Below are 26,057 nucleotides of genomic sequence, written 5' to 3' on the forward strand. Positions count from 1 at the left end.
TCTCTTACACACCTAATCACATGGATCAGTTTTAAAGAGAAACTGAGCAAAAACATTGTATGATTCCATTTGTATGAAATTATAGAGCAGTACAAACTAATCTATAGTGACAGAAATATCAGCAGTTGTCTGGGACTGGGAGTAGCAAGATTGGCAGAGAATTTTGGGGGTGATGAGAATTTTAAACATCTTGATTGTGGAATGGTCACATATGTATACATTTTTTAAAACTCCAATTTCCAGGAACAGGACACTGACCTATCTTCACTCTCTTTGAAAACAAAACAGAAGATGGATCAAGCATTCAATAAGAATTCTAGTGGAAACAAATTCAAATTACATACCACCTTAACTATTGCATATGTGCCACCTGGGCGTGTGTCTTACGGTATGAGTTTCCTGCAGCTGCTGTAACAAATTTTCACAAACTTAGTGGTGGAAAACAACATAAATTTTTCTTACAGCTTTGGTGGTCAGAAGTACGAAATAGAATCTTGCTAAAATCAAGATGTTATCAGGGCAAGATTGCTTCACAAGGCTCAAGGGAAGAATCTACTTCCTTGCTTTTTCCAGCTTCTAGAGGTTGTCCTCATGCTTTGAATCATGGCCCCTGATTTTCAGCCAGTAATCACATCACTCGCATCTCTGCTTCCATCCTCATGTGTCCTTCTCTGACTGGCTGTTTTGCCTCCCTCTTTTAAGGGTCCCTGTGATTGGATTGGGACTGCCCTACCTCAAGATCCTTACCCTAAACACCTCTTAAAAGTTACTTTTGCATTTATAAGGTAACATACTTAGAGGTTTCAGGGATTAGGAGGGGGGTCATTATTCTACCTACCACACGTGAAATTCTTGGCTTCTCAAGGACCTTCTTCTACGATGTGGCACCCTGCTCCTTCTTCAATTCTCACCTGCCGCTCCAAACAACTGCTTCACCTTGTGAGGGCTCCCACTTGACTTTCATCATTAAGGAAAGTCTTATATTTAGGACTCAAATGTTGATTTCATAAGGTTTGAGATTCAAAGTTCAGGGGCTCTAGATTTGAGACCTCAATTCTTGGAATGTGTGCTAAAACTCTGAGGGGCTGACCCAGGTTTTGGGCAACAGGAAGCAATGGCGACAGGGACTATGTATAGTAGGAGTGTCAAACTTATTTTCACTGGGGGCCACATCAGCCTTATGGTTGCCTTCAAAGGGCCAAATGTAATTTTAGGACTGTATAAATGTAACTACTCCTTAAGTAGGGGCAAGGAGGTTGGAGCTGCTGCCAGGTAGAAATCAAGGTGGAGGGTCGTATTTGGCCCACAGGCCTTGTGTTTGCCACCTGTGATGTATAGTATTCACTTCTTAGCAGAGGATATGAAAACGTAAGTGGACTTGGTCTTCCCTGACTCAGGAGCCAAAGTCCTTCTGATTTTGCATCTATCAGTGCCCCTCCCCTTTCCAACAGGAGCTGGGCCAAAGAGCAAAATAAGAGGAAGTTATAAATAAATGAAAAGCAGCTAAAGAACAAGGCCAGTTCACCAAGAAAGAGTGATGCGTCGGTCTTGCCTTAGCCTTAACTTAAAGGGAACTTTAAAAAATTTAGATATTATTAGGGAAGAACTTTGTAATTCGGATATCCTCAGGGGTTTACTTTACAGAATTCATTATTTGTATCATGAACTGTTTTGCAACCCCAAATTCTCTCTTAATCTGCTACCTGTGTATACAGCCTCGATACCCAGTGAGTGCCCCAGACTCAGGAATGAGTCATCCTCTGCTCAAGCAGGTGGCAGTGGTCACACCAGAGAGGAATGTTCAGGCGTTGCCAGACGGAGCAATCAGCACAATCTGTCGCACCAGGGAAGAGGTCTAGTGACAGGACGCCATGGCTTCCGACACAGGTGAAACGGATCGAGGTCCAGGTGAGCTCTGTATTCTTGAAGCGAGCAGAAATTCTGTGTGTGTGTGTGTGTGTGTGTGTCTTGCTTGTGTCCTTGGGCAAGTTCCAACTTTCCTATTTATCATTACATTAATACTATTCTCTTAAAAATATGATTTTATTTACTTCATTAAAAATTATCTGCCTTCCTGTAAGTATTATTATTTGTTTTGGGTTTTTTTGTTCTTTTTTGGTGTTCTTTTTTTGAAGGGGATTAATCTGGAGTTTTGCCAGAATGGTGACTGGACGTGCTCAGTTAAATAAGATTTATTATTAATATTAATAGTAACTATTCCTAGCCACAAATGATTTTGATCAAATGACACTAAATCAAGGCTTGTTTCACCATAATAAAAAATTCAGGAAAATGTACAACTGTTAAATAACTATTTAAGATAACAACAGAAGTGATAGCACAGGGACATGTTAATTATTTAAGGTTTAGTTAGTTAACTGTAAAACATTCACGAGAGAGGGAGAACACAGCGGGCTCTGGAAGGGAATAATTTTCAGATCAGGTGGGATTTGAACTGGATTCTAAAAGGGTAGAATTTAGGTTGGCGAACAGAAGGCGATTCCAGGTTGGTTGACACAAGATCTTGAGAGGATTGTGTTTGGAATATACGGAGTAGACTGGTTAGGCTAGAGAAGAGTTTGTGGAAGTAATCTCCAGTGAAATTAGAAGGCAAATTTGATGTGTTATTATACAGGGTCTTGAACGTCAGGCTAAGGAAATTGAGGTCAATCTTTTTGGTGAGAGAACATCTCTGGAGAACTTGGAAATAGCCCGGAGATGACTGAAATACTGCTTTCGACACACGTACCTGGCATTTGATGCCTTTTGGACTGGAAGCAGGAAGACCAGTTTGATCATTGCAGGAGTGCGGGCATGACGTGACTGGGGATAATACAGCTATCGGTCTTGGGTTTTAGAAAACAATATTTTTTCTCCATTATATTTTCTCCCTTTAAAAATTGTCTTGTGAGTGTCATGTTGGGGGAAGGACTAAAGACATTATTTAGTTGAAGTACGAGGTTAATTTCCCTGGACTTTCCTTAAAAAGTGGTGTGTTTTATCCCTCAAACCTTCCTGACTCACGTGGCAGGTATCTTTGCTTCAAATCCCAAGGGTAGATACTGAGAATGTCTCTCTCTTTCTGAAGTTCTCACTGCTGTTTCACCTCCTTCAAAGCAAGTGCCCTGCCATCATTGATATGACCTTCTTTTGTAGGTCTGGCCTCTGTGTTTCTGTAAGGCCCACCCTGGAGTAGATCAGCTGGTTGCAGGGCCCTGATTTGGATTAAGGTCTGAACAGTGCCTATTCCAAGGTCTCAGCCATCCCTTTTCTTTTCCTTCTGAGTGCTCAAATTCCCTGTTCCTTCTTTTAAGGGTGAGGTTTATTCTTCAGGCCACACTTAGGCTAGTGTTTCTTGACTCTGTTCTGTATCCAGACTCATGGTGTAGCTGGGAGGTAGCTCCCCGAACCCACCACCCATTACAAGGCCTGTGTGAGAGTTTGAAGATGGTTCACTCCGCCCCAGGGGGCCACACCTGCCTGAACTAACTATGGCAGCCATGAAAGGCAGAGAATAGGAGAGTGCTAGCAGGTGTAGCCGATTGTGGGAGGAGTCAGAACTAGGGTTACAGAGGAAGTTCCAGGCTGGGATTTAAACAAAAAGACATGTAGGATGAGAAATAATGCGGGACCATGTGGGGAAAAAAGGGGCAAAAAGACTCTCAATGGCTAGCCATGAGGAGGTGCGGAATGGTTTGGGATTAAGAACTGGAGACCGAAGGGACACAGCTGATGGTGCTGGGAACTGTGGGAGACCTGTTCAGCAGAGCACAGATAGATTACTGGGAGGGTCTGGGAGAAGTGAGCTGCGGACTGTTTTTTGTCTTGCGGAAGGCGGTACTTCTGACTGGAGCGCTCTGAGAGTGGCCTGACTGGGCAAAGGGGGGACGGCAGGGCTGTGTCTTTGGGGTGTATCTTCATTTCTAAAGGGAGTGAGATTTAATGGCAGAATTCCGCCATTACTCTAAAACCTGTATAACTTAATTAAATAGTTCCTTTCCTTTTTACCAAACTCCGGCATTGAGAGCCACAGTTCCTGACGCAATGGTGATGGCTGGCATGAAGAATCAGAGGAAGAAAAGACCCCAGGGGCTGGGGGTTGTTTTTGTAACACACACACACACACACACACACACACACACACACACACACACACAGCCTTGAGCAGAACACCTCCTATTTCGGAGGAAGTGTCACCCGGATGTGACTATGGTTCAGAAATAGCACCTGAGAGTTAAGGTTGGCCCTGGAGGGTGGACTGAACCTGCTGTCTGTGGGTCCACATGCCACTTCGCTCTCAGAGTGGGAGGGCCTTTTGTGTCTCTCTCCGACCCACTGAGAAGGGGTATCATGTAGGAAAATCTTTGGTTTGTGTCTAGCTTTACGGACCTCTGCTTTCTTGGAAAAGAGACATTAGTGATGGTAATTGAGCCTTTTAATGTCACCCCAGGCAAATTTTAGTTTCCGAATAACTAGAGGGGAAATCCTTAGCATGAGTGAGTTCTCGTTGCCGAAATAAATGGCCTATGTTCTCCCAAGTAAAACACACGAGTTGTCTCTCTGCTCTCCAAGTTTTGGAATTCTGCCCCATGACTAGTCTGGATCCAGGCTAGATCAGTGCGCATTTCATCCCCAAAGTTCTGGGTCTTGAGAGGCACAATCCTCTGAAACCTAGTACTTTTTTAGTTTGAATCATTCCCACACTCTGTAGAAGGCCCTATATAGTCAGGCTCATCTCTTATCATTGTGTATCTTTTTATTTTTCATCCTCACCTGCCCACTGGCTTTAGAGAGAGGGGAAGGGAAGGAGAGAGAGGAAGAGAGAAATAATTGATACGATCTGTTGCCTCTTGCATGTGCCCCTACCAGGGACAAGCCTGCAGCCTAGGCGTGTGCCCTGCCCGCCAGTCGAACCTGCAATCTTTTGGTTAACGGACAATGCTCCAACCCACTGACCCACACAGGCCAGGGCCACCATTGTAGATCTTGATCCCTCTGGCCTAGCAAGGCTACTCCTTGCTCTTCCTCAAACATGTCAGCATCTTCTCACCTTAAGTTTTTGCACTTGCTGTTTCCCCTGCTCAGAATGCTCTTCCTTGATGTCCACATGTCTTGCTTCACTTTCCATTCAGGCCTCTTCAAAAAAGCCTCCCCGACTAACCTCTGCAAGGTTGCCTCGTCCTGCCTTCACCTTTGTTCTCGTTACAATACTTTTCATAGCACTCGTCACTGTTAAATTAATATCTGTATTTGTTTACATATACTCTCTCTCCCCCTTTATAAGCTCTACTGACATGAAGATAAGGGTTTGTTTTGTTCCTGGTTTCTATTTAGAACAGAGACTAACATTTAATAGGCTCTCAGAATTTGTTGAAAGAATATATAAGTGAATCTCTCCCCACCCTGTGGAGATTGTACTTTGCCGGGTTCCAGGGGTGACTTATCTGCTGGTCACTAATATTCTCTTCCTGGATGTGCTGGGTATTTTGCCCCTTTGTGATAGCCAATTGAAGGGCACAGGACCAGCTGGGCTCCAGGCAATTCCAGGGAGTCTTCTGACAAGCAGGAACCAGGAGGACACTCCTCCCTTATCCATGGTTTCAGTTACCTGCAGTCAATAGCAGTCTGAAAATAGTAACTAAAAATCCAGAAACAAACAATTCATAAGTTTTAAATTGTGTGCCCTTCTTGTGTCTTTCTGCTCTGTCCCACCCAGGATATGAAGCACCCCTTTGTCCACTGGATCCATGGTACATATGTTCCCAGCCTGCCCTTAGTCACACAGTAGCCCTCTAGGTTACTTCGTGGTATCACAGTGCTTGTGTTCAGGTGACCCTTATTCTACTTCATAATGGCCCCAAAGCACAAGAGTAGTGATGCTGGCATTTCAGATTTGTCAAGGAGAAACTGTAAAGTGCTTTCTTTAAGTGAAAAGTTCAGTACAGCTCAATAACGTATTTTGAGAGATAGAGCACATACATTCACATAACTTTTATTACAATATATTGTTATGCTTGTTCTATTTATTATTAGTTATCATTGTTAATTTCTTACCATGCCTAATTTAGAAATTAAACTTTATATATAAGAAACAACATGGTATGTATAGGGTTCAATACCACTCTGGTTTCAGGCATGCACGGAGGGGTCTCAGAACACATCCCTTGTGGGTAAAGGGGGACAGCTATATCCCACTCTCCGATACCTTGTGCGTTGGGAACTGGTAACATACCACATCAGCTTTTACTTCCTAGTTCCCGGTTCTGCTGCTGGCCCCACTGTTCTGTCCTTCTTCTAAGAGCAATGATTATTGCCTATCTCTCTTGCTCCTTCCAGGGTAATGTAATTGAAAGAGAGAAATTTGCTACCCTCTAGAACGTCTCTGCAGCAGGATTTTGCTGTCAGTGCCTTCCATAACCATTGGGAAGAGAGCCAACTGAAGTCTGGTTCTCTTTCACTGGTTCAATGACATCTCCCTGTATGCTTTTTGCAAATACTTTTGCTTACCCATCACTTATGCTGATGTCTTTTCTCCTTTCTCTTGATTTGTAGTTTAAAAAAATTTTTTTAAGCCAATGATTTCCCAGCTTCTCTCCATACTACCAAATATTGTTTCTGTAAATTGTAATTTTAATTGAGATAATCATAGCTTAAAACATGAAGCCTTAAGAAATACTACAGTCCTGATTGGTGTGGTGCAGTGGGTTGGGTATCATTCTGCAAACTGAAAGGTCACTGGTTCATTTCCCAGTGAGGGCACATGCCTGGGTTGCGGGCCAGGTTGGGGGTGTGTGGGAAGCAAACAATAGATGTTTCTCTCACACATCAGTGTTTCTCTCCCTATCTTTTTCCCTCCCTTTCCCTCTCTCTAAAAATAAATTTAAAAAATCTTCTTTAAAAAATTTTATGAAAAAAAAGGAAATAATACAGACTCCCTGTACACTTTTCTCAGTTTCCCCCAATAGTTACGTTTTGTAAAACTATAGAACAATATCACAACCAGGATATTAACATTGACACAATCTACCAATTTCATTCAGCTTTCTCCAGTTTTACTCGTACTCTTGTGTGGGTGTGTTCAGCTTTATGCAATTTTGTCACCTGTACAGGTCTGTGTGTTTACCCCACAAACAAATCTGAACAGTCCCAGTTGGTGCAGATGCCTTTTGTAGTCAAACCTCCTCCCTCCCTCTTCACTCCATTCCTCACCCTTGATAACAACTGTTGATCTGTCTTTACTTCTAGAATTTTGTCATTTTAAAATGCTATAGCAATGAAATCATACAGTGTGCAATTTTTGGAGATTAATTTCTTCTCCCACTTGGCATAATTCCTTGGAGATTCATCCAAGTTGCTGCATATATCAGTAGTTTGTTACTTTACTGCAGAGTAGTATTCCATGGTACAGATGCCCCACAAATTGTTTAACCATTCACCTGTTGGATGTATGGGCAGATTCCAATTTTTAAATATTACAAATAAAGCTAATATGGACATTTGTGTACAGACTTTTGTGTGAACATAAATTCTCCTGTCTCTAAGATAAATGTCCAGAAGCGGAATTCTTCTGGGTTATATGGTACTTATATTTTTTGTTGATTTTTTCTAAGAAATGGTGAAACAGTTTCCCAGGGTGACTACCAATTTACATTCCCAGCAGCAATGTGTGAGAAATCCAGTCTCTTACTCTCTGTGTAGATACAGATGTACAGAGACATATATCTAGGTAGATAGCTATTCTGTGATAGAGAAGATCTATGGTGAAATTCATTTAGTCATTTACTCAGTAGATTAGAGTCTGGAACAAAATATATGTAATCCATATGTTATTATAGGCATGCAGCTAGGTAGTCATGATGTAGCATGATAACTGCTCTGATGAAGGAAGTGGAGGACGCTATGGGGGCGCATAGGAATGACACCTAGGAGGCTCTGAGAAGCGATGCTATCATTGCACTTAATCCTTCCATTGGAGCTGTAAAGAAGATTACCTTGTTCAGGCAAATAGATTTCAGCAGAGCCCTTAAAAATCTTGCTTTTCTTGATGCAATGAGCTAGTCCAGGAGAGAATCTTCTAACTCTATTTTCTGATATTGTTGGCAGTTTTAGAAGAACAGAGCATTTTATTTTCTTAACTCAATTTGTATATGGGTGTTATTGACATACTCATCTCTCGGTCAACAGGTCTTTCAGCTGGCGATCCCACCGCGAGGTAAGAATAATGCTATCATAATTTGCACTTAATTCAACCTAGAATAAATACCAACTTTGGTGTTTAAAAGTCAGAGAACTACCCTGGTCAGGTAGCTCAGTTGGTTGGAGCGTTGTCCCAATATGCTAAGGTTTGGGTTTGATCCCTGGTCAGGGCACATGCAGGAGCCAACCAGTGATGCATAAATGAGTGGAAAAGCAAACCAATATTTCTCACTCTTAAAAAAAAAAGAGTTGGAGGACTATAGCCTTTTTAATAATTTTTCCTTCTTTTACCATGTTCCCATTCTTTTTTTTCCCTTTTCCAACTTCATTCTCTATGTTGATTGCTTTCTATGTCTTTTGTTTTCTGCTTAAATGAATTACCTTCCAGCTTTGTTCTGTTATAATCACACTATTCTCTTCTCTCTTTAAATCACACGTTTTTTTTATAGCCATTCGTGAAAAGTCTAAGGAACTGATTTGTCACCTTGATTTCATCTTCCTGTTTTGTATTACATGCCCATTTTCCAGACAAATTATTACAACAGGGGGACTTTTGTCAAGAAATATAAAAGCTTTATCTCATGATGGATAGAAGGACTCATGTGTGTAATGAATGCGATACTTTAGGGGTGAGTGAGAAGCATTAGAATGTAATAAGCTTATGACTCAGCCATGGAAAGGAGAGTCCGCAGCACAATCCTGAGTTTCTCCAGTCACAGCTTAGACACACAGAGAGTAAGATTTAAAGATGCCATTTACAGCAGGTTGAATTTCTTTTGTATGAAGTATTAATATACAGAATTTAATGTGGAGGAATCTTGAGGCTAAATTACTCTCTTCATAGGCTTGGCAATAGAATTCCGTTGGTAATTTGAGGCTTCCATACCTGAGGAGTAGTAAATATTAACAATTGGGACATGGCACCTTTAAGAGTAAAACAGAAAGATTAGAATATAATGAGAAAACGGACATATTTATACTTGAATTCAAGACAAACAAGCAATGGTATGGAGGGAGTGGTAGCCAAACAACATGAGTTGGGAGAAATCTGTTCACTGTGTTTGTAATAGAAACGCTGCTAATTCAAATGGACATCCCCAAATAATTTTAGGACATAAAAAAAAAGTTTCCTGATATGTTATGTTTTGGATCTATCTTATAGAAGAGGGGAGTATTAAATGATTTTTAAAGTTCCGGTAAAAATTGCATGACAATGTGCATTTTTACACTGTAGGAGAAGAATCGAACCTTGGGAATTTGAAGTGTTCTTTGACCCCAGAGAGCTCCGGAAAGAGACCTGTCTGCTCTATGAAATCAAGTGGGGCGCGAGTCACAAGATCTGGCGAAACTCAGGCAAAAACACCACCAAGCATGTTGAAGTCAATTTTATAGAAAAGTTTGCTTCAGAAAGACGTTTGTGCTCATCCATCAGCTGCTCGATTATCTGGTTCATGTCCTGGAGTCCCTGCTGGGAATGCTGCAAAGCTATTAGAGAATTTTTGCGCCAACGACCTAGTGTGACTTTAGTTATTTATGTAGCTCGGCTTTATCACCACACAGATCAACAAAATCGACAAGGACTCAGGGACCTCGTTAGCAGTGGTGTGGTTATCCAGATCATGAGAGCCCCAGGTAAAAGCAATTAACCAAGAATCTTAATATTTTAGGATTGTATACATAAACATGAAACCTAGACAATTTTATAAACCAATTTCACCCTAATGAATTTAATTAAAGAAAAATAAACAAGAATCTTAAGTATTTATGAGAGATTGTGGTGGTGATATGTTTCCAGGGCAGGAGATTGTCTGTCTCAGAGTGGAAATCTAGAAGTAAAAGTTCAAAATAATATATAAGAGGATCAGCTCTGAAATTCATTGTAAAAAAAGTATAAAAAATATGACTCCTTTTTCTACATTGCCACTATGGCCTTTCAGCCATCTCTCTCTCTTTTTAAAAATATTTTTTAAATTTATTTTTAGAGAGAGGGGAAGGGAGGGGAAAGAAAAGGAGAAATATCAATGTATGAGAGATACATCAATAGGTTCCCTCTTGCTCACCTCCAACTAGGGACTGGCTTGCAACCCAGGCATGTGCCCTGACTGGGAATTGAACAGGCGGCCTTTTGGTTCACAGGTCAGCACTCAATCCACTGAACCACACCAGACAGGACTCAGCCATCTTGAAATGAACTTTGAACTTTTTGGGGATTCTGGGGGAGTCTAGTCCATCAGCAGTATCAAGTAGGACAGAGGGCTTTATATATGGTATATATTTAAGTTCGGCTTTCTTTAGGTAGCTTCTAGTTGCATTTGTTGAATGAACTGAGTTTTCTATTTCCTTAGAGCATGATCACTGCTGGAGGAATTTTGTCAACTATCCACCTGGGGAAGATGTTCACTGGCCAAGATACTTGCCTCTGTGGATGGAGCTGTATGCACTGGAACTCCATTGCATAATTTTAGTAAGTTATTTTAAGAGACAAAGATTCCAATGCAAACAAAGAAAATAGCATCCTTCTTCAAAATCTTCTCTGATAATTTTTTTCCCTGATAATTTTTTTTAATCCTCACTCAAGGACATTTTTGGACATTTTTTTCATTGCTTTTACAGAAAGAGGAAGGGAGGAAGAGAGAAAGAGAGAGAAAGGGAGGAAGAGAGAAAGAGAAACATTGATCAGTTGCTTTCTTGTACTTGCCCCTACCAGGGGTTGAACCTGCAACCTGAGTATGTGCCCTGACCAGGAATCGAACCTTCAACCCTTTGGTTTATGGGACAATGCTCCAACTCACTAAGCCACACTGGCCAGGGCCTAATAATATTGACACGTACTCTCTTCACCATTTGTCACTTATATTGAGCCTTAGTTATTTAACTACTTGACCTATCTTAAGAAAATGTAAGACAATCTCTTTCTAGAAAGTAAGTGGGAAAAGTAAATGGATGAACTGGCCTAAGATATATATGGTCTCCCTATTAATTAGATATCATTATTAGTATAACACATATTGACTTTACAGAATTACAGATATTCTCCTTTCTTATATCGGTGTTTATCATTCTGTTGAAGAAATGTAGGTATCGCATTTGTATTCTCTTGAGAGTAGTTCAGTGGTCTTCCAAATGCTGTTATAAAATGTTTGTGTAATAATAGGATGAAGAAAAATATTATTCTAACTTCTTTTTTATTTCAGAATCTCCCTCCCTGTTTAATGATTTCAAGAAGATGTCAGAAACAGCTTACATGGTTCCATCTTAACCTTCAAAATTGCCATTACCAAATGATTCCACCCCATATCCTTTTAGCTACAGGGGCGATACAACTTCCTGTCCCTTGGAGATAATAAAGGCAATAATGATTCACTAGAGATTCAGTGTCATTAGAATCTAGAAATTCTCAGTTTCTGCATCTTAAATTCACAAACTATAAATTATCTAAAAATAAAGAAGACCATTCCATTCATAATAGTATCAAAAATGAAAAATACACCTAGTTTTCAGCCAGAACTGCCATCTTTCAGTAAATCACCAAATGACTAACACAAAGGGAAAGAAGAGAAGCACCCACTGTCTGTTCTCTAGGCCTTTTAGAGCAATGCCTTACCCTGGCTGGGTGGCTCGGTTGGTTGGAGTGTCGTCCCAAATACCAAAAGTTTGCAGTTAGGTTGCTGGTTAAGGCACATACCTAGGTTGTTCGGTCCCTGGACAGGGCATGTGCGGGAAGCAATCCTTCAATGTTTGTCTCACATCAATGTTTCTCTGTGTTTCTCACTCTCTCTCTCTTTCTCTCTTCCTCTCCCTAAAATCAATAAATATATTTTGGGGTGAGGATTTTCAAAAAATACTAATTTCAAGAAATTGAATCACTTCTTCTGCTATTAAAAAAAATAAAACGCTGACTGGTGTGGCTCAGTTGATTGGTCACTGTCTCCCAAATCGAAAAGCCCCCAGGCAGGGCACATGCCTGGGTTGCAGGCCAGTTCCCAGCAGGGGATGCACGAGAGGCAACCATACACTGATATTTAAAAACAAAAAAACGTTGATCAACATTACTACTCATCAGAAAAATGAAAATCAAGACTATAATGAGATAGTACCTTACACATGTTAGAATTTTTTTTAAAAAAGATTTTATTTATCTATTTTTAGAGAGAAGGGAAAGGAGGGAGAGAAACATTAATGTGTGGTTACCTCTCATATGCACCCTGCTGGGGACCTGGCTTGCAACTCAGGCATGTGCCCTGACTGGGAATCAATCCAGCAACCTTTCAGTTCTCAGGCTGGCACTCAATCCACTGAGCCACACCAGGCAGGGATACAGTTTCTATCATCAAAAAGACAAGACATACATGTTGGAAAGGCTTTGGCCGTGCACCCTTATACATAGTTGGTGGGAATATAAATTGGTATAATCAGTATGGAATGTAGTATGGAGGTTCCTCAAAAAATTAAAAATAGGCCCTGGCCAGTGTTACTCAATCGTTCAGGCATCATCCTGGAAACTGAAAGGTCGTGGGTTCAATTCCCAGTCAGGGCACATGCCTGGGTTGTGAGTTCAGCCCCTGACTGGGATGCATGCAGGAGCCGACCGATTGATATTTCTTTCTTACATCGATGTTTTTCCCCTTCCTTCCCCTGCACCTTTCTTTTATGTTGCCAATCAGTTCTTTTGCCTTTGATTTCTTCTAGTGTATTTTTCATTTCACTTATTGTATTCTTCAGTTTTTATTTTATAAGAATATTTTCTGTCTCTCTGCTAAACTTCTCACTGTGTTCATCCATACATCTCTTAAATTTAATAAGTATCCTTGTGCCCATTACTTTGAAATCTATCTGGTAGACTGTTTATTTCCATTTCATTTAGTTCTTTTACTAGGTTTTTGCTTCATTCTGTTATTTGGAACATAATTTGTAACTTCTCATTTTGCCTAGGACTCTGTGTTTGTTTTTACCTATTAGGTAGATCAGCTACATCTAAAGATATTGAAAGAGTGGCTTTATGTAGGTGTCCAGTGGGGCCCAGTAGCACAAACTTCAGTGGTCACCAAGGCCACGTGTTCCAGGGGTGTCCTCGGTGTGGGCTGCATATGGCCTCCCCCAGCAAGTGGGTTGAGACTGTTGAGACTGTTGGCTGGCCCCTGGCCTACCTGGCTATAAGGCTTGGTTGTCACTGTGGCAGTGTCACTGTGGCAGATGTATTAGTGGGGGATGAGGCTAGCCCCTCGATCCCACTTTGGGGGTGCACTTGTGCCATCTGCTGGGTGCTGGGGGCATGCTACCACTTTGCAAGCCTGCTAGAGCACCCTTGGAGTACTGGAAGGTGGGATGCCAATTTGGAGGACCAACAGGGTATCTGCTGGTTGCTTGGAGATGGAGAGCAGGTTTGTAGGGTAAACACTGGACTGGGTGAGGAGATTGGGCTGGGAAGGTCTTCAGGGGAATAACAAGCAGGTGGATAAACTAGCAGGTTAATGGAGAGTGTCAGACCTGGTGCCTGCCAGTTTGGGCCTTTTGGATGGGAGCAGGACAAATAAAGCAAACAATGAAAAATTGGTGCCTGCAAGTGCCTCCTTCCTGGAGAACACCTCCACAGATCCTCCAGGCACACAGTCTAAAACTAGTCAATATATCTTCCTCACGTATGACCCAGGCACCTTTCAACCTGCTGTTCCATGCTGGGACTCAGAGTGAGTAAGTTTGTGCATGGGCCCTTTAAGGGAGGATTCTTGGTTTTCCATATTCCCATCAGCTCTTTGGGATGTAAGCCTCCCTGGTGTTCATGGCCAGATGTTATGGGGGCTCCTCTTCCTGACGCAGGCCTCCCAGGCAGGGGAGCCTGAGTTGGGTCTCTAAGAGCTTGGTCTCTGGGGGGGTCTCCCTGCACTTCTGATATCCCTCCTGTTTATGGGTTGCCACACCTCTGCCCCTCTCACCTGTCTCAATATGGCTTTTGCTTTATATCCATAGTTGTAGAGAATCTATTCTGCTAGTCTTCAGGTCATTCTCAGAGAGAGCTACTTTATATTCGGTTGTAGTTTCGGTATATTTGAGGGAAGAGGTGAACCCAGGTTTTCTATACTTTAGCACTTCGATCTGTCTGCAATTTTTGGAATGTCTGTAGGTCATCTAATCGTAGGGGCTTGTGGTGAGGGGAACCCAAACTGTGATTGGCGAATCGGAACTTTGATTCTCACACTTCAACCTTCTGGGAGAGGAGATGGGCTGGAGGCTGAACCAATTGCCAACGGCCAATGATTTAATCACTTATACCTATGTATTGAAATCTCCATAAGAACCCCAAAATGATAGGGTTTAGAGAGCTTCTGGGTTGGTGAGCATATGGAGATGTGGGGGGAGCGGTGCACTTGGAGAGCGCATACATAAAAGCTTCATGCTCTTTCTCCATACATTTCCCTGTGCATCTCTTCCATCTGTTTGTACTGTGTTATATCTTTATATAATAAACCAGTGATCTAGTAAGTAAAATGTTTTTTTGAGTTCTGCGAGCTACTCTAGCAAATTATTTGATCCTTAGGAGGTAGACACAGGGACCTCTGATTTATAGCCAGTTAGTCGGAAGCACAGTTGACAATATAAACTTGCATTTGGCATTTGAAGTTGGAGGGTGTTGTTGAAACCTCCATATGTAGCTGGTCAGTCAGAAGCATAGGTAATGATCTGGGCTTGCAATTGGCATCTGAGGATGGGGTAGGGGGACAGTCTTGTAGGACTGGACCCTTAACCTGTGGAACCTTATGCTATCTTCTGGTAGGTAGTATCAGTATTGCATTGAATTGTGGGATATCCGGCTGGTGACCTGAGCATTGCTTGGTGTGGTGGGAGAGAAACCTTCCCCCCCCCCCCACTGAATAGAATTGGGTTCAAAAACTAATTCAGGGGCCCACAAACTGGAGGCCAGAAAAACCTAAGTCATCCTGTACTTGTGGGAAATGTCTCACTGTTAAAAAAAATCGAACACACACCAGTCAGAATCCTCCCACTTAACCTTAGCTTACCTTGAAAGTAGGACCTGCCAGCACAGCCACTTGTGCCCTGTTTTCATGCTGCTGCTTCTAATGTTGTATTAAATGTCCCTCAGGAAAAGCGCTCCACCGACTGTAAGGCATTGTCCTCCCCAACCCACAAATTGTTTTCCCTTGAATAAAGGACATCAAACTTGTTACTAAATTGTCTTATTTTTGTTATTTGACGATGCTTAGAAAGACGTTTCTATCAGAGTATGAATATGTTCACCCATCTCCATCTTCTCCCACCAAAGTAAGGAGAATGAGGTGACGAGAGGAGTTGGGTAGACTTCTTATAGTGTACGGTTGTAAGGACTTACTTGCAATGATGGTTGGACTATACATTTATAGTTGTCATAAAGTTATAGTCTTTAACTTGCCTTTTTGTGGCATTCTTTAGTTGTGCTGTGGTGGAGAATGAAAGCATGGAGAAAGCTGATGGTTAAACGGGCTAGGCAGGTTTAGGATTTGGGAAGATGAGAGCAATAAAAAGAATGAGACGTACTAACCGGAACCCCTTTGGGTTAGTATGTCCTTGAGCTGGATTAAAAAAAGAAGAGGAAAAAAGGAGAGGGCTGGTGAGTTGGAAAAAGTCAGAAAGGCAATGAACTGAAAATCTTGATAAGATCATTAAACCGGCATAGTGGGTATATTTAAACAATCAAGCTTGAAGAACAGTATGTTGTGGTCAGAAACAGAATGGATAAACTATTTTGAAAGCAAAATAGCTGTAATTGTTGACCTCACCGAGGGTATGACCAGGGGAGCCTCTGGCTGAGTTAGAGCAGAGAAGTAGAAAGGAGGAGGTCAAGGGACTAAGAGGTAAGCTCCATCACTGGTCTTCTTTTTCAGAATTTTCTTGGTGTTCTTGCATATTTCTTCTACTAGATGAATTTTAGAATAATTTTGTGGAGTTTTTAAAGATCTATGAGAACTTTCAAAATGATAATGAAACTCTATATGCCAGAAGAGAAGGGTAACTCTCCCATTACTTTCCAATTGTCTGTTATTATTGTGTGTCCATTTCTTCCCAGCTGGGTTCTTGAAATAATAATGTGTACTCATTATTCTATTTCCTTATCTTTTGTTCCTCAACTCTTTGGAAAACTGTTTTATTTTTTTTTTAAAAAAATATTGATTTTAGAACAAGAGAGAGACTTTGATTTGTTCTTCCACTTACTTATGCATTTATTTATTGTTTCTTATATGTGCTCTGACTGGGGATTGAACCTGCAACCTTGGCATATCCAGATGATGCTCTAATCAACTGAACTACCTGGCCAGGGCAAGGAAAACTTTTGCTAAGGACACTGATGAGCTTTCTTCAATCTTTATCTTCTTTTATCTACTTGCCATATTCATGTGTTTGACCACATTATTATTCCTGGATCCCCTCTTGTCAGTTTTCTTCCTAGGCTTTTCTTACTCTGCCCACTCCTAAAATATCAATGTTTCACAAGATTATCACCTCTCGGTCATTCGTTCATTCATTCAATAGATTGGGTAAAACCAATCTGGGGATATAGCAGTGAATAAAACAGAACCCATTTTTTGCTTTCACAGTGCTCAAATACCAGTTTTCTCCTACTGTATAAGCACACTTCCCAGGAGAGCTCATCCATTCCATGACTTCAACCACCACTTATAATTAGGAGTGATAGTCAAATCAACAACTGGTATCGCAACAAAATCAGAACAGGGAATCAACCAGTCAGACAACCAATCTGTTTTACAACCAAGAATAGCCACTGTCAAGAGAAGCCTGAATGAAAACACCAAGCACTGGGCCAAATTTCACAGGTGCTTGAATAAATTAAAATTATGGAATAGCTGGGCCACCTTGGGACACGGGATGGAATTCTGAGCTCAAGTTTCAATTGCTATATAAATCATTGTCATCTTTTCTTTGTAGTATTTACTTGGGAAACCTCATCTTTGTGTAAACCAGTGTGGAAACATTTCATTATGCCTTGGCCAGGTAGCTCAGTTGGGTTATCATCCTGATACGCCAGGGATGCAGGTTCGGTCTCTGGTCAGGACATATATGAGAATCAACTACTGAATGCATAAATACTTGGAAACAACAAATTGATGTTTCCAAGTATTGTTTCTCTCTCTCTTCCTCTCTTTAGCTAAAGTAAATATATAAAAAATAAAAACAAAACAAAAAGATATCATTGGGCATACATAGTCATTGAAAACATCTTAGGACAAAAAAATATGTAAGTTTGAAACCCAAGTAAATGATCACTACAGGTTCCTTCTAATTTTATCATTCTATCATGTACTGATTTTGTTTATAAGGCTAGTTCAGCTTCACTAATCTTTATGAAGCCCTTTGCAAACTTGATCTCTCTTGGCTCAATTTTGAATTTGGATCTTATCTACAATAAAGAGTAAGTGACCCCCTCCCCCATAGAATGAACATAAGAAGGAAAAAAAACCCAAATTTTATCAACCATGGCAGCTTTAAAACCCTAAAGGCAGATTTTATTTGATTAACACTCACAGGCAGTTGTTTGTGCTGTGCAGATTTCATGGTTCAAAAATTGGAACAGCTTGCTATGCATCAAGCTAACCAGGCTTTGAGCCTACCTCTCCAATGATGTGTAACTTCAGACTAGTTCTACCCTGACCCCTTTCAGATCCTGGAAGCCACACCTGCTCCTGGCTTCTTGGCCAAGAGAGGGGACAACTTCTGAGCTATCAGTAGCCTCAGGACATGCCACTATCTCTTTGGTACCTTAAGCCCTTGTGAATAGTTAAATTGCACCATCTGTTCTGGCCAGGATTCTAAATGTTTTTATGAGATCAATAGGAAATACATTCTCGTTCTTCCCAGATTTTGGAGTGATTGGCAATATTTGGTGATTGTCTTTGTATACTAGCATGCGGATGCATGTATCAGTGAGTTGTTATGGCCTCTAGAGCCATTAATAAAGCAGACACCCCTCAGCTTGGACACTTGTATAGAATGGAACCTAGGTATAACTCTTGTGTCCCCAACTATGGGGTGTAAGTACCCAGAACTTGTCTTTGGGTCACATGTTCTTCCGTATTAGATGTGGCCAAGGAGTCAGAGGAAGGCCAGTACTTCCTCCAGCACTGGATTTTTTATCATTTTTATTGGGGCTGGATACTGGTTTGTGACCTAAAATATCCAGGGAGGGTATATCTGTACAGAGAGGGATTGTTGAAGATGAGGATTAAAGAATTTATTCATTCTATCACCTTAAGTAGCTTAAAAAGGAAAAGAAGAGAAGAGAAAAGAAAAGAAAACACAGATGGGAAACGGAGGGGATAATGGAGGGAAGAGGGTGAAGGGTTTTCAGGAACAACTATCAAGGACACAAGGTCAAAAAAACAAGGAGGGGTGGAAACAGGTGAGGGATTTGGGAAGGGTTGAGGTGGCAGGGAAGGAGGGGGGAAGGCAGAAAACTGTACTCGAACAATAATAAAATTTAGAAGTATTTAATAAAAAATAAATAAGCAAATAAATAAAAAAGAAATGAAAAGATGAAAGAAAAGAGGTAGTGTTCCAGTTTGGGCTGGAGGCGGGAGAGATGTGTCAAGAAGCCAACCAGTCAATCTTTAGCTTGAGTTTTTTTCTTGGTATGTGATGCATTCATTTTATGCCAAAATGTATCAAATGACTTAGAAAAGCTGGCTAATGGTCTACGGCTCTTCCTGGGCTTGTGAGAGTACATACGAGCAAATTGCTAGAGTAGCCACAGCTGCTGCAGTATGGTATTCTGTTGGAAGAGGAGTAATGATTGTACGGGATTTCTGTGAAGGCGAGGTTGCTGGGTCAGCCATGTTCACGGACAGATAAATGCAGGAAATATTTTCCCAGGCTCTGGCTGGTCATCAGGAAGAAGATTTGAACAGTGCTTTCTAGAATGATGGTATGAAATGAAAGCTGTATGAGAGATTATATATATCCAGAGAAGCAGTAGAGGTAAAATAGTCTAAGTCTTTTAAAAAAATTCTTTAAAAGATTTTATTTATTTATTTTTAGAGAGAGAGGAAGGAAGGAAGAAAGAGGGGGAGAGAAACAGCGATATGTGAGAGATACATTGATCTGTTGCCTCTCGAGTACACTCAACTGGGAACCTGGCCCACAACCCAGGCATGACTAGAAATCGAACAGGTGACCTTTCAGTTCACAGAATGACACTCAGTCCACTAAGACACACCAACCAGAGCTCTAAATCTTAAAATTAAAAAAAAAAAAGACTCTATATCTTCCTGAATACCTAAGTCCCTGAATATGAAAATGTTGGTACAGTTTCCTCGCTGTGCCCTAATCACATTTCTCTGGAAAGTCATGTTTCCTATGAACATTCTCATACAGCAAGGTAATAGAGCTTTCAACCTGCAGTAAGTTTTATATATCATTCAAGACTTTTTTTCCCCACAGAGAAATAGAAGTTACCTCCTATATGATACATAGAGAACAATAAAGTCATACTAAAATACAGATTCTGGGCTGTCAGCTTCCTGTTCAAGGACCTAAAACTTTATGCACAAACAAAATTTAAAAAGTGTTGTGTATCATAGAAACTTAGTCTTCTAAGGAAATAATAAAACCATGCAGGAGTGGAAACATTTTCCTCTTCTTCCCTTTAAGGTTCTATGGCTAGTCTAATAATTAACTTGACATAAGACAGATTAACAGGAGAAAAACAAATTTCCTATATATGGGATCTTCATAAAAATATATGACTCAGAGAAGTGACCTACACAGAAAACTTTAAACCTTTGGACAAATGGGGTTTGAGTTGGGGAGTAAATTGGTGAAGTAACGAGGTTTGTATATACTGCCTTCTGGGCTTTAACCCTCCTGCCTCTGGTGGTGAGGACGCCTTCTATCCTCCTGGTACAGAGAGGATACCTTCCTCTTGGGAGACTTATCTCCTGCATTCAGGGAGACAAAGAACGGCCAGAGTATCCTTTTTGTACTGTTTCTGAAGTATCTTTTTTTTTTTTAAATTAAATTTTATTTAGTTACTTTTCAAGTATCTTTAATTCAAAATAATCAATATGCCCAAGTGTGCCCTGGCTGGTGTGGCTCAGTGGATTGAGTGCCAGCATACAAACCAAAGGCTCAGTGCTTCGATTCCCAGTCAGGGCACATGTCTGGGTTGCAGGCCAGGTCCCCAGTAGGGGGCATGCGAGAGGCAACCACACACTGATGTTTCTCTCCCTTTCTCCCTCCTTTCCCTCTCTCTAAAAATACAATCTTTTAAAAAAATATACCAAAGTGGCATATTTTGGGGTGGCATATTCTACTTCACTTCAACCAGAAAATGTTCAATCTGAGAATGACAAGAGTTCTCATCTTTCTTTGCTAAAACAAGAGATCCTAACAGGGGTTAAAAGAAATACCCAGTGCAGTGTATAACCCACATGACAAGTGAAGGCAATGAGTGTGAGATTCACCAACTAGATGCATTCACGGCCTTGGGAAAGAGGCATGTATAAGACAAAATGAGTGAGGGATCAAGGAGATAGCTAAGGTCTATTTGGAGATGAATAGGCCTGAGGCATTTCTTCCCTGGGGAATGTTTTATATCATTTTATAAGATAACCAGTCAAATGTAGCCAAAAGAGGAAACAGAGACTCAGGAAAAGTTTACTGTACCCATAGATCCTGGAGGCAGAAGGCATAGCAAGCTCCACAGGGTCACATGAACGACTGGTCACGAGGCGGAAGACAGGAGGGAGAGGTTTAGGCCAGAGCTTTTACTACAGTTTCCAGGGAGAAAGGCAAGGCAGGGCAGGGTAAATAGTTAAGATTAGCTAGCTCAAATAATTTCTCTAGGCTTTATCTAACTGATAGGGAGGGTCTTGGTATGAGGACCTGGGATGATAAAGAAAGAGGAATATTGTTTCCTGGGGGTGTACAAGCCAAATAGAGGAGGGATCACCCCGAACTGGTTAGTTTGCATATTAAAGGCAAGCTGAGTTCTTGCTATCTCTAAGAATTGACTAGAAAGGTCAGTCTCTCTCCTTCTAGGAAGATTTTTTAAGTTGTCAAAACATAATAGTGTGCCAAAAAAATTAAATATAGACAACACAGTGACCCTAATACACATCACATTAAATTTGTATATAAATTGAATTACAACTGGCTAATTGACATGTTATGTTTTGCTGACATTTAATTAAACATTCATTTACTTTGATTTTGTAGGAATTTAGCAATTGGGAGTTGGGTACTTTGGAAGTGTTTGGTTGCTTTTAGGTCTCATACAGGCATTTAGACCCTTGAAAAACTCCTAAGCCCTGGGATAGCTCAGACATTACACCATAGCCTGGTTTCTTAAATTGCCGGATGTCCCTAATCTACCTTCACATTTTTCAGAAGTGATGGATTGTGGTAACCATTAACTTCTGATGAGTATCTCACCGCCCCTCCGCTCAGTAAGACCAGGCAAATTCGCCCTTGACTAATGGACTGCGTAATTCCTTGGCATCAGCTGACCTGATCTACCACAGAACAGATGCAGCTGCCCTGCCCTTGGTGGAACCAGCAAGAACTTACAACCTGTGGCCTCCCAAGCAAGAGAAATTATAGACTGGTTACAAGCAATCTCAGTAGAATTAAGGGCCTGCGGATGAGCTTGACCCGTGGCCCAGTTTAAGGTGCTTAATCAATCAGAACAACATAGGTATCAAGGCTCATTACATTCAGCTATACAAATTCTTTTGTTCTCTCTTATACACAGTCAAACTTCATGGAAGAATAATTTCTGATTGCTGCTACACATTCCCCATTTTTTACTGCCTATTTGTTCTTCAACCAGTGTGTCTACCATTCCCCCGAAGCCCTTGTTATCTTGTCTCCCTCTAATCGCTCCCTCTTTCTGACAGCTCCCTCCTTTGCTGTCTTCATTTATGCTGCTCCTTTGATTTCCCTTTTTTTCTCTGATGTCTCTTTAGAGACTTATTTGATAGATTGTTCTTTCCCTCCCTTCATTTCACATGTCCGTGTTTCTCAGCTCCCTATCATGCTCACTCAATGCACTCCCCACCTTTGGGACCTCATATCCATGCATGGACTCATCTAATAAGTAGAGCTGATGACTACCAAATCTATTTTTTTCAACCCAGACCTCTATATCCAGGGATGGGCAAAATAGGTTTACAGTTGTGAGTACACAAATATTCTCATATTATTCATTAATTATTGTATTATTTATTTGTATTACAACTGTAAACTAACTTTTGCCCACTCCCTATGGAAGCATTTACTTGCTTTAACATATCCCAGGATTAACTCATTGTCTTTACTGTCTTTTTTTCCTCCTCTATTTTCCCTCTCAGTAATCGGATTACCATGAAGTCATTCTTCAAAGCGGAAACCCAGGAGTTATCCTCAGCTACAATCTCTTTCACGATTTATTAGCCAAAGGTAGATGTTACTCCCTAGTATTCACTAGCTCCTTCCCTTATCTGTGACTCCTGTCCCTCTTTAAAGCCTCCGCCCCTTTTCCCCGGGCTAACTGCACTAGGGCGAGAAACATTCCAGTCTCCAGCTGATTCCCTACCTCATCCTCCACACTGTGGCCAGAATGTTTCTAAATGGCAAATTGGATGAAGTTATCACCCTTTAAAAAAAAATTCTTTCAGATATTCCCTACTGCCTTCAGTTTAAACATGAAACTCCTCCACTCAATACAGGGTTTTCATGATCAAGCGTCTGCTGCTGCTGCAGGTCAGCTTCTGCTGCAGGAGGTCAGCTTGATCTCCTCCCACCGCAGCGAGCTGTTCCTCCTGAAACCTTCTGCACCACTTTAAATCTCTCAGTCTTCAGACATGCCGTCCTCTCTGCCAAGTGTATCCTCACCACTTTGTGTGTGTGTTATCTCCTTACCACATTTTACTACTAACTTCTTTTAGTTTAAGCTAGAGGACTGGGAGGAGGCAAGAGAAGCGTATCTGGAATTATTTCGATCTTGGTGTTTTATTGGTGCTAGTAATTATTGGTGCTAGTAATTATTTTGATCTTGGTGTTTATCATGTGCTTACAAAAATTCTCAAGCTGCAAGATGATTTATGCACTTTTCTCCATGTCATAGCAGTTTAATTAAAAAGTTATTTAAAACGTAAAACGATTAAGCTCCTGGGCATCCTGCTCTAGAAAGCCTTCTTGAACCTTGAAGCTCATGAAAATGACCTGTTCCATGTGTATGTCTGCATACTTGTGTCAAATTCTGTGTCATTGTGGATTATTGGTCTCTTCCTCTTCTGGGAGCTTTTGAAGGGGAAAGAGTGTTTCTCATTAACTTTGCAGGACCAGCACCTACCACGCTGCTCCATGAAACAGGAGGTGCTCCAAAGTTCTGTGCTGCAGACACAAACGGCTCCTCTCCCTCTGCTTCAGGGAGAGGTGGGTAGCCTGACCCATCCTAGTCACGACAAAAAGGAATTAGAATCCACAGCGTTTTGACACAGTGGTCTGTTCTTACTAAAATCAACAACTTTTACTGGACACAGAAGGGCTCGTCTCAGCCTAAGTAGAGAAGAACCAAGAAGCAAATTTCAGGGGTAGACATATAGACTGAGAGCTGGATATGGTACTTCAATGAGACTCAAGTTTAGAGGGCAGACAGGACGGAAATAGACCAAAGGGGTCCTCGGGTAATGGTGGGAAACACAAGTTCATGTTTGGGCTTTCAGTTTAGAGATTAAGTGCTGTTAGGGACCTATGTTCAAGTCACACCAGCTATGGGACCGAGGAGAGGAGACACAGCCAGTTGGGAAAGGGTCTGAGGACATTGGGTAAGAGCTGGGGGTCTTAGACGCAATATATTTCTCTGAAGTACAACTATTGTCAAGGAGCAAAGCTCTAGTCAGTGCAAAAGCCAGTGGTTTGTTTTTCATTTGCTTTCCCTTTGCAACCTTCACAACTAGTCATTCACCAGGTCCAATTAAGCCTCTATTTCATGCCTCTCATCTCTACCAATTTCCTTTGATACCATCTTAGTAGTAACATATTTTGAGTGGCCCAAAAGATTAGTTGGGTCAATTAAATTGTTCTCTTTGGGGAATTTGAAAAAAATTGCTAATTATCCATAAGAATCAAGAATAAAAAATAGAGCCCTGGCCAGGTAGCTCAGTTAGTTAGAGCCTTGTCCTGATAGGCCAAGGTTGTGGGTTTGATCCCTGGACAGGACACCTACGAGAATCAACCAATGAATTCATAAATATGAGTAAGTAGTACAAGAAATTGATCTCTCTCCTTCTTACCTCCTTCCCCCTCTCTAAAATTAATAAAATAAGAATTTAAATAAAAGAATGAAAAAGAGGCAATAGGAGCATCCATAATGAATTATTTCTTAAAAATACAATCTTATTTACTTATTTTTAGAGAGAGAGGAAGGGAGGGAGAGAGGGACACACACATGTGTCCTGATGGAGAATCAAACCAGGGACCTTTTGGTTTGCAGGCCAGCTCTCAATCACTGAGCCACATCAGCTAGGGATCTGACAGATTCCTGCATGCAAGTTAAGGTACATTGGAATAGAAATTTGAGTAAGCAGAGTCAGTGAGCTAATACGAGAGATGAGCAGAGGGAACCCTTAGGGAAAAAAGGAGACACTAATAGAGACAGAAGCCATGGGGTCCCCCCAAAAGGAAACAGACACAGCAGCTAGTCAAAATGACTGTAAAATAAATCCTCTCTTTGTGAGTAAGTGGAGTTGATCTGTTATCTGCAACTCAATGAGCTACACTAAGACAATTACAGACTTCAGAGTCAGAGGTACAGAAGTTTCAATCCATCTTGGGGTTAAATAGTAAAGGCTGGGTGAGGTCAAGTATATAAAGGAGCTAGCATAAACATACGGCAGGCACTCAAAAATGTTACCTTCCTTTGATAGGTATTTTCTGTCATCTTGGGTAGGCCCTGGTTATTTAATTAATTGGTTCATCTAGGTGTTGCTCTGAGGTATTTTGTAATTCTGTCTAAAGTCCAATTAACTGTAAGCATTCTACATAATATGGGTGGGACTGATTCAATCACCGTATTTTTGGATCATAAGACGCACTTAGGTTTTGGAGGAAGAAAATAGGAGAAGCAATTTTGAAGCAAAAAATGTGGTAAAATATTTAATAACATAAATACCATAACATTTCACCAATGTAAATGTAAACATACCTCAACAACAGCATTAACAACCATTATTACCGACTTTAAGCTGTATGGGCCAGTGCGTCTTACGGTCTGAAAAATAAGGTCGTTTAAAGGATTTAAGAACAGACTGAGGCTGTTCTCCACGGAGAAGTTTCACCTGAGGCCTCCTGCCCTTAGAGGTGCGGCCTGCTCGTCCCAACACCAGCGCTGCAGTCTTGGGCTTGCTCTGCTAACTCCTGCAGTCAAGTAAGCCAGTTCCTTAAAATGTACCTCTTCCTAGTTCTTCTGTCTCTGGTGGAACCCCGATTGATAGACAATTCCCTGCAGATTGCCCAACCCTTACAGCGTTTCTGAATCATTGGTCGTGGGAAGAAAGATTTTAGGCCCTTAGAAAGACCCATGCCATCCCCTTTGCTAGACTTAAGTTTTAACTTAAATTTTCTCAGCTTCTGAAGCTGTGGAATGTTCTATATGTTAGTAAACTCTAGAAAATGTAAAATAATGAATTCCTATTAAGTTCTATATTTTAAATGATATTTTCTTTAATTATTAAAAATTTACAAGTTATACTTTTTAAAATAGGTATTATGAAGTCACAGTGAAAGTTCCCCTTTCTTCCCTTTCCTTCTCTTATTCAATTTCTCTTTCTGGAGATGACAACTGCTAGTGATTTGAATTTTATCCCTTTGGCTCT

General features: G+C 41.0%; 2 protein-coding genes across 3 annotated transcripts in view; both read left to right on the plus strand.

Moving 5' to 3' along the window:
- Positions 1-1,534: 1,534 nt before the first annotated feature.
- On the plus strand, positions 1,535-11,540 carry APOBEC1 (apolipoprotein B mRNA editing enzyme catalytic subunit 1). The gene is made up of 5 exons (XM_037167864.2): positions 1,535-1,908; positions 8,185-8,212; positions 9,431-9,828; positions 10,542-10,660; positions 11,391-11,540. The coding sequence occupies exons 1-5, from the start codon at positions 1,872-1,874 to the stop codon at positions 11,538-11,540; spliced, it is 732 nt and encodes a 243-aa protein (XP_037023759.2). The 5' UTR covers positions 1,535-1,871.
- A 4,320-nt stretch (positions 11,541-15,860) lies between these two features.
- The window catches only part of RIMKLB (ribosomal modification protein rimK like family member B), a 130,643-nt gene continuing 120,446 nt past the window's right edge, over positions 15,861-26,057 (plus strand). For both annotated transcript variants that reach the window (XM_053661685.1, XM_037167802.2), the window contains exon 1: positions 15,861-16,043. The gene's annotated coding sequence lies outside the window, so the exon portion shown is untranslated. The remainder of the gene's footprint in view (positions 16,044-26,057) is intronic.

Source organism: Artibeus jamaicensis, unplaced genomic scaffold (assembly GCF_021234435.1).
Source record: "Artibeus jamaicensis isolate MK-2021 breed Jamaican fruit bat unplaced genomic scaffold, CSHL_Jam_final contig_233, whole genome shotgun sequence".
NCBI classification, from domain to species: domain Eukaryota; kingdom Metazoa; phylum Chordata; class Mammalia; order Chiroptera; family Phyllostomidae; genus Artibeus; species Artibeus jamaicensis.